The sequence below is a fragment of the Rattus rattus genome, chromosome 9 (genome assembly GCF_011064425.1).
Source record: "Rattus rattus isolate New Zealand chromosome 9, Rrattus_CSIRO_v1, whole genome shotgun sequence".
Taxonomy (NCBI): Eukaryota; Metazoa; Chordata; class Mammalia; order Rodentia; family Muridae; genus Rattus; species Rattus rattus.
The window spans coordinates 87,384,557-87,398,294 of record NC_046162.1 but is presented as its reverse complement, the minus strand read 5'-3'; the positions used below and the strand labels follow the sequence as shown (position 1 = coordinate 87,398,294).

The window sequence follows — 13,738 nt, the reverse complement described above, 5'->3', positions numbered from 1 at the left end:
GGCTGAGGCAGGAGGGTCAAGACTTTGAGAGCAGATATATGGGTACATATCTGTAATCCCCACACTCAGGGGGTGGAGGCCAGAGGATCAGCAGCTCCAAGACATCCTTGGCTATAGTAAGTTCAGTGCTGGCCTTGACTACACGAGATCCTGTCTCAGATAAGCAAACAAAACAAAGTATATAAACTCAGACAAATCTGACATTTCATGTGCTGTTTTTATACAGTTTAAAAGACGGTATTCTACTCTTAGAAGAACGCGATCAATAACCAAATGCAGACATTGTGTCAGCTCTTCTCGCACCTTCTGCATTCACAGACTGTGTGAATTAGTCACAGACTCCGTGATGTGAGGCAGGAACTTGCCTTCCTTTCTAGTTTTCCCTGGTACTATAGAGTCTCTAAGATTTGTAAAAGAGCCTAAGCCTTTGGGGCCTGTTTGATAAAGTGTGACCAACCTTTTCTTTTTTTAAAAAAAAGATTTATTTATTTATTATATACAAGTACACTGTTCAGACACACCAGAAGAGGGCATCGGATCTCATTACAGATGGTTGTGAGCCACCATGTGGTTGCTGGGAATTGAACTCAGGACCCCTGGAAGAGCAGTCCGAGCTCTTGAACACTGAACTATCTCTCCAACCCCAACCTTTTGTTTTAAGACTAGAGAAACAGCCATCTGAGATGAAACTAATTCTGAAGGATCTCCTTTAACTGTTGATTAACTGCAAAACAGAACAACTTGCTTATTAACTGAAGCTAACAACCGTCTTCCGTTGCAAAAGAGGACCCATGTGCTGTCTGCACACAGAAGCCCTGCAGAGGTTGTTTGCAGTGAGAGGAGCTTGCACCCTGACCTGTCACCAGCTTCCTCTTCGGTAACCTTCCTTCAAGCATGCTAGGATCACCTGGGCGACTGGTTCTTGGTTTGCCAGCATCTTCCATGGATACACATACATGTGCTGTTTGGTGGCTCCTTAGGGAAAGTTCCCTGTGTTACCTGCCCCGCGCCCCACCCCCTCTCTAATTCATGGTCTTTCTTTGTTGTTTACTCCTGGTCTTTCTTTGTTGTTTAATCCTGGTCTTTCTTTGTTGTTTTACACACAGGGTTTTTCTGTGTGGCCCAGGCTGTCCTGGAACTAGCTCTATAGGCCAGGCTCAACTTGAATTCACAGTTCCACCAGTCTCTGCCTCCCAAGTGCTAGTGGTGTGCCACCAATGCCCAGCTTAGAAGGGATTGTAGAAGCCTTCTTAATGCAAGTATCTTGCTGCCTCTTTGCAATACTCTCACCTCCCAAAACCTTCCTACGGAACCTTTTGGCTTCCTCCAGCAACTAGTGATCTTCTGAAGCAACACCATTCCATGATCTGGAGCTCTGTTAGAAATGGCTTCTTCCTTTCTGTTTGCTTACCTGATGACTTTCATTGGTGGAATCTATACCACAAATCTAAGTGACTTTGGGCTAGCACAGTGCATAGTCTCATGACTCCCAAGTCTCATTGATGTTACTGGGATGCTTATAACTGCTATGAGACGGCAGTGTTCCAAGCATCTAGGTCCAGCATCCTTTCCACAAGTTTGGGAATGCCTCACTCATCTTCCTTAACAAAGTTCTCCTTACTGTTATATACACCCAACCCTTCATACTCTCCAACTTGAACGGTGCTCAAAATAGTGATGAAATTTAGAAAAACGATTCTTTACCTGGTGCTCTTGTTTCCTCTGGGTGCTTCAGCTCCTCATCTGGCTCTGGGTGGGATGTTTGTCCTCTGTTGAGGGCCCTGCTGCCCTGTGATATCTGCCTGGGAGGAACAGGAACTCTGCCAGACTCCCTTAGCCTTCATAACTTTGACCCACTGAGGAAGGCTGATAAGGACTCAAGAAGAGTCTATGTCATGTTGATTAGCAAACTAGGGCCTCAGGGAATGAATCAGGTCCCTGGAGTGAGGAAACATGGGGTTTTTAAGTGAGTAGCCAGAGTTCAGTTTCCATCTTCTCAAAGGGGTGATCATCCCTTTCACACAGAACACAAGCATCTCTTTGTTGGTTAAATTTGTTTGCAAAGCTCTACTCTCGTTTTATTTTAATTTTTTTTGAAACAGGGTCTCACTACACAGCCCTGGATGGCCCAGAACTCTATGTAGACTAGGCTGGCCTCAGACTCACAGAGATTTCCCTTGCCACTGTTTCCAGAGTGCTGGAATTAAAGGTTAAGCTGTACTCATTTTAAATTACTATTCTGTAATGTTCATTGTGAGCGATGTTAGTTTACTTCATTAACCTCCAAGATTCTTGATGTATTTAATTTACTTTTATCTTTTCCTATTTAAGACAAATATTTTTAAAGTTTTTTTTTCTTTTTCTTTTTTTCGGAGCTGGGGACCGAACCCAGGGCCTTGCGCTTGCTAGGCAAGTGCTCTACCGCTGAGCTAAATCCCCAACCCCTATTTTTAAAGTTTTAATACAAGTATATATTATACGTTGGACATATTTATTTGCTCCTTCTCCCTAGCTGCTTTTTTCTTGCCCCTCTACCTTCCTGATAATTCCCCTTTGTTGCCCTAGAAAGCTTTATTTCTACTTTCATATCATATATACGTAACTAATTTTATATATTTATATATAACCTAGGAACCAGGAATGAGAGAAAACATACAATATTTGTCTGAGACTGGCTTAATTTGCTTAATAGGATCATCTCCAATTGTATCTATTTTCCTGAAAATTACATAATGTTCTTTGTGAACCAAAAAATTCCACTGCATTTATACACTATATTTTCTTTTTTTTTTTTTTTTTTTTTTTGGTTTTTTTTTTTGGAGCTGGGGATCGAACCCAGGGCCTTGCGCTTCCTAGGCAAGCGCTCTACCACTGAGCTAAATCCCCAACCCTTCTTTTTAATTTTTTAATTAAAATATAACTACATCATTTCCCCCTTCCCTTTTGCCTTCCAACTTTTCCCATGTTACCTGTCCCTTGCTCTCTCTCAAATCATGGCCTTTCTTTGTTTACATACACACACACTTAAATACATAAACACAACCTGATTGGTCCATATGATGTTACTTATACATATATGATTTCAGCTCTGACCACTTGGCATTGGATAACTAATTGTGAGCTCTTTGCTGGAGAAGACTATTTCTCTGGCTTTTAGTATTTCTTAGTTGTCTGTAGTTTCTTGTCTATGATTGAGGCCCCGTGAGATTTCCCCTTCCATGTTAGCATGTCTGTCCATGTTGTTTGTCCATGCAACATGTTGGTGAGACTTCATAGTTTCTCTTACATTTCTGGGAGATGCAATCTTACCTCAAACTTCCCACTCTACTGATTCTTACAGTCTTTCTGCCCCATTTCTTCTGCTATGACCCCTGGGCCTTAGCTGCGGGAGTTGTATCGTAGATGTAGCAGTTGAAGCTGGGCATCACATGGTTGATTGTTCTCTGCAGATCGATTGATTGTGGTTCGCTGTAATGATCTCCATCTGTTGCAAGGAGACACTTCTCTGACAAGTAACACCTCTGCCTCTCTGTGGCTATAAGGATAAATACTTAGAATGTAGTTAGGAATTATGCTGGTTTAATAAAGTGGCAGTTGTAGGTTCTCCCCCAAGTTCAGTGAATTCACTTGCCTTATGTAGTTGGCTAAGTTTCTGGCACCAGGTATAGTTTCTCCTTTGATTTCAGCCTGGTGGAACTGCTGTTGAACTTCTTGCTATTAAAAAAAAAAAAAAAGAGGGGAGGAGCTGGAGAGATGGTTCAGCAGTTAAGAGCACTCGACTGATCTTCTAGAGGACCTGGGTTCGATTCCCAGCACCCACATGGTGGATCACGACTGTCTGTAACTCCAGTTCCAGGGGTTCTAACAACCTCACACAGACTTACATGAAGGCAAAACACCAATGTGCATAAAATAAAATAAGTCATTCTTTTATATTCAACATGTGTTTATTGGGAAGGTTCCCACTCATCTTGAATCTTTCAGTGCTGCTTCCTCCTGAAGGAGCAGCCTTCTGTCAGCCTTGCTTGTCCACCTGTAGGCTGACAGAGTACAGTGGAGCAGCCAACACACAAGACTACCGTCTGTGCATGGCTAAAGCCCGTGGTGATTTTATAGCATCCTGGGCATTTCACATCCAAAAAGTAGGAATTGGGGCTCTGCACCAGGCGCTTTTTCTTGGGTTTCCTCTTCCCCTCTTCTGGAGAGGGATGAAGGAGATCCTTTGCGAGAGGCATGTTCTCATAGGGAGGTCATCACTGCCAGGAAGGAAAATAAGTCATTTTTAAAAGTGAAAAGAAATCAAGAAAGAAAAACTATTGGGACTGGAGATATATGTCTTAGTGGTTGGGAGTACTTGATCTTTCAGTCCTTGAATCAGTTCCCAGAGCCCACCCACTTGGTGGCTCACCAGTATCCATAACTCTAGTTCTAGGGAAATTCAATACCTTCTTCTGACCTCCTCAGACACCATATATGAACAGGATGCACAGACATTCATGTAGCCAAAAAGAGAAAAATAATCCCATACACATACAATAAAAATAAATCTTTTAGGGGAGGTGGGGAGGGAAAATCTTCTAAATAAAAATACCCCACACATTTTTTTTTTTGTCATTTAAACCACTAGGTCTGTGGAAATTTGTGATGACAAACACAGGAAAATAAACCACATCCCTAAATCAAGGCAGTAAAGCAGGGGTGCACACCTATAATAGCAACGCTTGGACGGTGGAGTCAGGGTCGAAACCAGCTGCAGCTATGCAGTGGGTTGAACGAGAATGGCCCCTATAGACTCATAGATTTAAATACTGGGTCCCCAGCTGCAGAAACTGTTTGGAAAGGATTAGGAGGTGTGGCTTTCTTGGCGGAGGGATCACCGGGACGGCCTTCGAGGTTTCAAAAGACTCCGACCATTCCCACTTAGCTCTCTTTGCCTCCTGCTTGTGGATAGGGATGTAAGCTCTCAGCTACTGCCCCAGCACCTGTCTGCCTGCCTGCCTGTCTGTTCCCCAGGCTCTATACCATGATGGTCGTAGTCTCGTCCTCTGAAAATGTTAGCCCCCAGTACATTATTACTTATACAGGTCGCGTTAGTTATGATGTTCTTTCACCCAATAGAAAAAAGTAACTAAGACGGGCTACAGGAGACCATCTGAAAAACAAACATAAAAATTGAACTCAGTTAACAAAATGGTGTCTCTGCTCCAATTCATTCTGAGGAAATGGCATTCTTTTTTTTTTTTTTTTTTTTTTTTTCCGAGCTGGGGACCGAACCAGGGCCTTGCGCTTTGCTAGGCAAGCGCTCTACCACTGAGCTAAATCCCCAACCCTGAAATGGCATTCTTAAGGTCTCTGGGCACACTTTTACTATACCATTGTTATGGCTCTTAGCCTGAGACTGCTACTTCTGATTGCTGATTACTCTGTGCCCAGGTTTGCCTGAATGGAGTTTCCAAGGGAGGAAGCAGAGACGATACCACGGCACGTGATCATCCCAGCAACGTACGTAGTAAGGTCTGCTCTCAGCTTGAATAGGAACTTCTTTTACTCACTTCACTTCTGAATTCAATCTCACCCCGTCCTACACCAATCAATCTTAATTCCCAGCTTCACCTTCACACTGAAAGACCGACCACTCTCACTTACCTCTAGTGAGGTAAAAATGGCCACTTTTTACTGGATATGTGTTTACTAGGTGCTAGGGGCTGCCCTGGGAACTCTCTCTATAGATCATTCAGAGGTTGAGATTATACAATGGGAAACCAGGGACTTAAAACCAGGTTTGTCTAATTCAAATGATTCAACAAAGATTCTGGGTGGTGTGAGAGCTTTAAACATCAGAAGAGGTCTTCTTCAGTTTCTTCTTTTCCTTTCTATTAACAGGAAAAACACGGTTTGGGTATGGTTGCTGGGAACTGCATGGGTTATTTTTTGTTTGTTTTAGATTTATTTCACCTTCACTGTCTTCAGACACACCAGAAGAGGGCATCAGATTCCATTACAGATGGTTGCTGGGATTTGAACTCAGGACCTCTGGAAGAGCAGTCAGTGCTCTTAACCACTGAGCCATCTTTCCATACACCCATTTTTGCAGTTTTTACTGCTACTTTTTTATGCTGGGTGACGTTTATATTAACAGGTCTTTGTTTCTAAAGTTCACAGAATTTTGAGAAGCACCTCAACAACTATGATTTTTAGCTTTGCCAACATTTGGAAAACTACATTTTTCAGCTAATTCATCTTGAGCTTTAATAATTTTCTCAATCTTTCTCTCTCCCCAGGGTCTCTCTCTATACTTCTGACTGTCCTGGAGCTCCTATTAGATCAGGGTGGCCTCAAATTCACAGACATGCTTCTGTCTCCTAAGTAGTGGGATCAAAGGCGTGCACCACCACGCCAAGGAGGGAATCTAATTCTTAAGGCTCTTCAAGACCTAAATGAAATGTCTCTTCTCCCAGGAAATTGTCTGTGCTATTCATGACAATTTGATATTTAGCTGCGCTTTTAATTATTTAGAATATCTAACACCAGGGTTTGATTACTGGCACCACAACCACCTGTAACTCCAGTTCCAAGAGATCCGACGCCTGTTTCTGACTTTGGTGGGCTCTCCATTGGCATGATGCAGACATGAATGCGGGCAAAACATGCATGTATAATCATACATCTTTTTTAAAATTCTTTTTAAAAAATGTTCAAGATAGGAGTCTCCCTTCTCTCCCCATTCTCCATCGAAGCAATGGTAAAATCACTATGCTTAACAGTCGCCCGGAGTCCCGTGAGTAAAGAATCGTAGGAAGAAGGGAAACAGCATCGTTTGCTGAGCAGAAAACATAGGCCTGAATCGCACACAGACCAGGGCTCCTAGAAGCTCGGAGGAAACAGCCTCCTCCTTCTGGCCAGCTCCACCCCTGGCTTTCATATCACCTTCTGATTGGCTGCTCTTCATGCAGGCCCCGCCTTACAGTTGCCACGTGAAGCTCTGGCTGTCGCGGGATTGGCTGACTGGCGCGCGCGGGGCTGTGGGATGCAGGCCGGGAGAGGCGAAGGGAAGAGGGTGCTGGATGCCCGTGGCCCCCGATCTCGGTGTCCTAGTGCTCGGTTGTGCCATCCTCTGCAACCCCAATTGTCCCGGTCCAAGTCTGCGGAATGAAGAGTCCAGGTTGGAAGCCGATTCAAGCCCCGATTCCGTCCTCTTTCCCTACCAAGGATGGCTTCAGGCCCCCGAAGTTGGTGGGTTTGGACTTCTCTTTTTTTGCCTTGAGAACCTGTGTGTTAGTGCTCACTGGCCTGCAAAGGAATCTGTACAGAGCGCCATGAATTAGAGGATGGAGAATGAGTGCTTGGAGATGCCTGAGGTACGGTCCTTACCCGCGTGGCATGTGGAGGTAAGCTGGCGCTATAAATTGTGCTGATGCATTTCTAATCTAAGGCCATGCAGCTTAGGCTTACTGATGTGATTTATTGTACCCCTATGTTCCAGGCTGGTAACGCTCTGTCCCAGTTTCTAGGAGCCCAGTGAGGTAGGTCTGGTGGGAGAGTTGGGTGGAAACTCGTGAACCGGTGCATAGTTGGCACGTGATGATTGCTGTGAGGGAAGGGAGTGCTGTGGAGGTCAGAGACTAAGGTAGTTCAGGGTATTTGACAGAAGAAGTGACATTTGAGTAGCTCCAAAAGTGTACACAGGCTTTCTCCCATTGAGACAAGCGAGGAAAGAAGTTTCATGGGGAGTGTACAGAGGCCGAGGACTAGGAAATGTACCTGCTGGGCATAGCAGGGAGCGTGGGTTCAGTTACCACGTCTGTCTGGATCTTTAAGTGGAATTGGTTTTACAAATTTTGCTTCCATAATTCAGAGGAAGGGCAGAGGCTTTCTTTGGGATTAACTGAGATTAGCCTTCAAAGCGTTTCTATAGGGTAGGGCAACACAGGCTCTAATAGTAGATTTGAGAACTTTAATAGTAAGATTCGTAAATGGGTTGGTTTGGTTTTTTTTTGTTTTGTTTTTAAGACAGGGTCTGTGGAGGTAGCTCACGATGACCTCAAACTCAGGGTTCTTCTGCCTCAGCCTCCCAAAGCAATAGGATTGATTACCACCACTACAACTGGCTTGATTTTTGTTGTTTTGGAGGTTATTTTGTTGTCGTGGTGGTCGTTCTGGGAATTGACCTAAGGTTTCATTCATGCTTTTGAAATCCCTTGAGTAGCAAGCAAAGGAATTCGTATATTATTTCTTGGGCCACGGGGAGAAATTGAGTGCTTGTAGTGGCTGAATCACACTTTTATAGGTTTAAAGTCAACATATATATGTGGGGGGGGGCAGAGAAACCAGAGGCAGGAGACCCACTGAATCAGTGTTGTGAAACAGATGAGCTATAAGTCAGTTATTGGCCCTCTGCAAGAGCAGCCAGTGCTCTGAACTACTGAGCCATCTCTCCAGTGTCTGTAGCTGCTCCTGTTAGTAAAGGGCGGGAGTTGAGAAGTCAGAGGTGGAAAAATAGAAACCTGGCATTCAGACCACACAGTTCTCTTCCTAATTCTGCTATTAGTTGGTATAGAGCTTTAGCAGACCCTAGCCTCTCAGAGTTTTTGACTGAAATTAGAAGATTCTGATAGAAAAGACTTAATGATGTATAGCTTTGTTTGTTCACTGTACATTTTCCTGTGTTGCTCAGAACTCTTAACTCCTTGGCTCAAGTCACCCTTGTCTTACCCTCTGCAGTAGCTGGAACTGGAAGCATGAGTCACTGTACCACACATTGTGACTTTATTTTTTTTTAATCTTCGTTGGCAGTTGAATTCTATGTTAAATGAGTAATCATTTTGTAGGAAATTATTTTCTACAGCCACTACTTTTTTTAGGCTATATGTCTCTTAACAGGTAAACCTCAGATTTTGTCGAAATAAATGGAGGTTGGACTCATTTAAATAGCAACAAAAAATTGTTGTTTTGAGACAAAACTCACAGAGGTCCTAGAGCCTCTGCCTCCCAAGTGGTGAGATTAAAGATGTGCACCACTGTGCTTGACTCCAAAAACTCGGAGGGATAAACGCTTCTCTGCTCTGTGTGGTGAAAACATAGAAAAGCTCCCCGCCAAGGAAGAAAAACAAAACAAAAACTTGTTTTAAATTTTTACTTTCGTATAGCAGTTATTTACCACATAGTGGAAAGTATTGAAACTTCGAAGTTGAAGCATCTTAGAGTGGCTTTCTGGATGTGTGAGCCTGCATTAGGTTGGTTATGAGCATAGGTGATCCTTAGGTAGCTCGGGGAGGTGGAATGATGAGCAAACCATGCAATGATGAGTGAAGTACAGTCTGACCTGGTATTGCCATTGCTTTGCTATGGCTCTGACCAGGGTGTGACCCCTTAATCTTCTCTCTGAGCTGATTCTGCTTACCACAAGGGGGTATCTGAGTCTGTGTGGATCCTGGCTTACAGTGTGTAAGAGTGTTTCTTTTGTATCCTTTGAATTACTGATACTTTCATGTTTTCCTTCCAGGTGAGAAAACAGGGTTGAAAACTTCACGGAGGATTCATCATTTCTGCCCTGAATTGGAATCAATTCCTTACTGACTTATTACTGTATTGAAAGTGTTTTAATTAATCAGGGTATTTGTTTGGGTAAGACCTTTGTTTTGGTAAGGTTTTATAAGAGCTTCTGAATGACCATATACTGCTCTTCTGGTATATGTGAGCTTCAATATTTTTAAATTCACAGGATGGACTATCTATTTTACAACTTAGTAAAGTTATATCATCTTTATGGTGCCAGAGAATATGCTCTCAATTGTTAGCATGAATCACAGTATTACACCAGGCACTTGCAAATTATTTTCATTCGTCCTGCATTAATCATTTTTCAAAAGCAGTTTCTTCACTAGCCTGTGCATCCACTGTCATAAATCTTCCTAAACAAGTAATGTTGTTTTTGGCAAATGGATATTTCATACAAGGCAGCATCTGTGTTAGAACAGGATTTTTGTTCTAATTATTGAATTTGTCTTTTTAAAAAGCAAAACTTGAATCAATACGGAAAAACTTCAAGAAGTCAAAGGTGATCTGAATAAAAATTTATTTAAACTCCTGAAGTGATCTTTTGAGTTTCCACATAATCATGACAGCATGGAACAATTCTTTCCTAGAATCATGTATTGTTAAAATTTAATTAAATGTTTCATAGAAACTTTCATAATACCTAGCATGATTCCTATCAACTGAGCAAACTCATAAGAGCAAGCAGAAAGCTTTTACTCATTAAATATCTATTAGGTAGGCATCAGGTAAACATTAGATAAAGATTTTACTGCATCTCACCATTGCTAGTTTTCATTCATATTGAAATTTCCAGACTCCGCCCCATAAACAAACCCTTCCCTAGACAGGCAGGTATGGATCATGAAGGAAATCTTCAAATACTGATAAACTGTGGTAGATGTTAGTAAATCATGATAGATGGAGGGGGCTTTTCTCTAAAGGGTTTATAGGTATTTCTATAAAGAGAAAGTCCGTGTCTGATAAAGCCTCTACTTCAAAAGTAGAGAAATGTTTTCTAAAGAGAAGGCCTGCTTCCCAAACCACTTGCTTTGTAAGATCTAACCTGGGGTTTCCTATGCTATTTTATCCCTCTTAATCAGTCTCTTACTTTCATTTTACTTTTGACACTCCCCCTTTGGTGGCCTTGAACTCAAACTCCCGCCTCCATCTCCAGAGTGCTGACACTACACTACCACAACTTAAAACCTTACTCTTAAGTGAGGTGGTCTTTTATAACCCACCTCCACATGGGCCCTCACACCACCTACAATCCTGATTCTCCTGCTTAAACAGCTGGTAGAGAGCAAACCATAAGGTTAGGACCAAGTGGATATATCCTTTTAAAGAAATCCATATAACTACTAAAACTTAATGTAGTTATGAATCATTGTTGATTGCCATACTAAAACCATCTTGTGGTCCTATAGTATAGAACTTGAGCTGTGAGAGAATACACTAATCTCTCTTTCAGTTCTCTGGAGAGTAGAGTTTAATTAGATGCTGGACTTCCGTTGGATACCCTGTAATGGGACAGGCTTGGTGACTTCTCACATAATTAAACACACAGCGGTAACAGAATACATAGCCAGAGGTGGCAAGAACCGTATCATTGACCCGAGCTTTACGACACAGTGGGCACACTGTTTTCATTTTGGGTAAGAGGGGAGAATCAGAGTTGTAGTCTAGGTGCACAGGTGGTGGTGGAGTGGGCAGGGCAGTCAGTGACTTGATGGTCTCTTGGTTCTCAGAAGAATACCACCAGTCAAGAAACTGCAGGAAGAATACACCCACAGAGAGGCCAGTAGAGAGGGATAAGGCAACGCCTCCCACAGCTTTCTTCAGCGCTGACTTTATCTTCTCACCAATGCTGTTGGGAAAGGAGAGCAAGAGACACAGAAAACAGTTTACTTGTACGTGGTCACAGAGTAATTTCTACAGGTACAGTTACACACTTGATATGTTGGAGGGTCTGTTGTAGGCCTGCGTATGCCTAAACTCTGATGTTCTGGTTTTTAAAGGCTTTATGTTTGTGTCTGCTTGTTTGTATAAGTACCATATTACGCAGGTGCCATTTGAGCCACAGGATCTGAAGTTATAGGTAGTTATAAACTGCCAAATAGAGGTTCTGGGGATTGATCTCTAATTCTCTGGGAGAGCAGTACATGCCCTTCACATAACCGCTGTGCCATTTCTCCAGACCCCCCAACTGTTTTTAACAACAAAAACTTTGATTTGAGAAAGGCATTAGAGACTCAACTTTAGAGCATTTTTAAATGGAAGATAATCCATCCAGGAAAAGCTGTTTACTTAAAAAGCAACTTATTAACACTGAGTGCATACATGCTAGAACTTGTGGGAGAATAAACACTCGCTAAAGGTGATGAAGCATCCTGGGTAAGAAGTCCTTAGGATTATACTGCTCTGCCTTGAATCTCGGCTCTGCCATCTTCTAGCTGTTTCCCTCAACGGTTAAATGAAGCCATTCGGTTTCATTCAGGCTGTGATGAGGCCTAAGATAATGTACACAAATACCTTGCATGGGGCCATGCATTCACCAAGCATGCGCAAAGGTGTGCCTATTATGAGGAAGGCCACCAGGATGGTGGCCTGTACTTTATGGGTGTGGGAAATAACTTCTGTGATTTAATAAATAACAGGGGTAAACTGGATGATGGAGATACAGTTTTCAGTGTTGTTAATAAAAGGGTTTTAGAAACGGCCTTACCTTCTGACGGGCTCCTGCATTGCACTGGCTTCAACCAGTCTGTGTTCCATAGCTTGTATGTCCTGAGCTGTCAGTCGACCTAGCCGAACTCCAGCCAGTTTCAGCAGGGGAGAGTGATGCTCAGCTTTTCCCAATATGTACCGAAGTTGTTGTGTAAGGAACCAGCCTTCCCAGGTCATGGTAACAAACGGGTAGGCAGCCAGGAAGACTCTGTAGAATCGTTTCCAGTGAGAAGAAGGGGGGTGAATAGAGTATTCGTCTTCTTCTCTCAAGGTAGAAGCCAGCTTCTCCAGCTTCACTTTCAGATAGGGAAGAAGAACAAGGAACATAGCGGATTTCCAGAGGTGTTCCTTGGGGAGGCCAGCACTGGCTGGTCTCTGAAGCTGCGGCGAGCTCCCCGCTACAATCCGCTTTAACCCATAAAAGTGTTCAGAAAATGAGGCACTAGTTCTAGAAAGATAATGCTGCTGGAGCAGAAAGTCTAGCAGAGTGAAGATTTCATCAAACCACCTCCAAAAGAAGCCATAGTGCGCAGGATTTGATTCTGCAAGAACCTGAAGCAAAAACATTTCATTTTATTACAATCTTCAGTTTGTATTCACATTAGCCATTTCCTTTCAATACACTTGGCTTTGGCTTTTGAGTATAGCCTAAGCTCCTTGAGGTCCTAAGAATCGAGTACAGGGCTCTGACTGGATGCCCATTAATCCATGGATACTTGACACACGCCCATCACTGCAAACTTATGGCTACTAGTAAAATGTTTGGAGTTGTTTCCGGTCGTCTCTGAATCCTTTCAGAGAAATAATACCTTACCTTGACCACATGCTGAAGAGCGGGTCTCACTGCTGTCATTAAACTGTCCTGTGCTACCACCTCAAAGATGGATGGCTGGTCGTCCGCCACCGAAGCAGTTGTGATATGAGCCCCATGCTCAGCCATAGTGTCTTGTGTGTACTGGGATTTACTTTTCCCACGAACACTCTAGGGAGCATGAACTTGTTTTGTATCAAACGGGTGCTGAGTCTTAGTCCTTTTGCATGGCACCTGAAACTCAAAATTTAATTTTACATGAGTGAAAAATCAACTGGAATAAAGAAAAAGACTTATATGGAGGCGGGGGGAAGGGAGTCTTAAAGTTAAGGACTGTTAACTCCGATGCTGGGGACGGGGCATGTAGGGACTGGGGAATGACTTGTCAAATGCTGCACCTCACAGGGCAGAGCGTGACTCGGAGATAGGTGTGGGCCAAGGAACGTGTCGCTCGAGCTGCAGTCCCAGAGCTGCGAGGCCCGGCTCCGGTGGCTGGCTGGGAAGCGCCCGTCCTTGCTTGCTGACCTCGGGCACGGAGCAGAGGACCCGTGACGCCACCTGCGAAAGGAGGGCTCGGCTTTGTGACAGAAACCGTACCCGGAAACAGAAGCTCCGAGGACCGCCACAAGGCGGGCGGAAGACAGGCGCTCTAGCATCGAATGT

The 13,738-nt window shown here is 43.4% G+C and overlaps 2 protein-coding genes, 1 long non-coding RNA gene and 1 other non-coding gene across 4 annotated transcripts; 2 read left to right on the top strand and 2 right to left on the bottom strand.

Annotated features, from left to right (window-relative positions):
* Positions 1-3,980: 3,980 nt before the first annotated feature.
* Positions 3,981-4,238, bottom strand: LOC116909659 (40S ribosomal protein S27-like). Its single transcript, XM_032913312.1, has one exon. It carries the CDS (start codon positions 4,233-4,235, stop codon positions 3,981-3,983), a length of 255 nt encoding a protein of 84 aa, XP_032769203.1. The 5' UTR covers positions 4,236-4,238.
* A 2,780-nt stretch (positions 4,239-7,018) lies between these two features.
* LOC116909238 lies at positions 7,019-10,087 on the top strand. Its single transcript, XR_004389060.1, has 3 exons — positions 7,019-7,388; positions 7,484-7,523; positions 9,503-10,087. It is a non-coding gene; the product is annotated as an uncharacterized LOC116909238 (long non-coding RNA).
* On the top strand, positions 9,294-9,389 carry LOC116910673. Its single transcript, XR_004389205.1, has one exon. It is a non-coding gene; the product is annotated as a Z30 small nucleolar RNA (small nucleolar RNA).
* Pex12 (peroxisomal biogenesis factor 12) lies at positions 10,059-13,713 on the bottom strand. Its single transcript, XM_032912743.1, has 4 exons — positions 13,474-13,713; positions 13,079-13,309; positions 12,263-12,816; positions 10,059-11,404 (listed from the first exon to the last, which is right to left on the bottom strand). Exons 2-4 carry the CDS (start codon positions 13,202-13,204, stop codon positions 11,005-11,007), a joined length of 1,080 nt encoding a protein of 359 aa, XP_032768634.1. The 5' UTR covers positions 13,205-13,309; positions 13,474-13,713; the 3' UTR covers positions 10,059-11,004.
* Between the last annotated feature and the right edge of the window lie 25 nt (positions 13,714-13,738).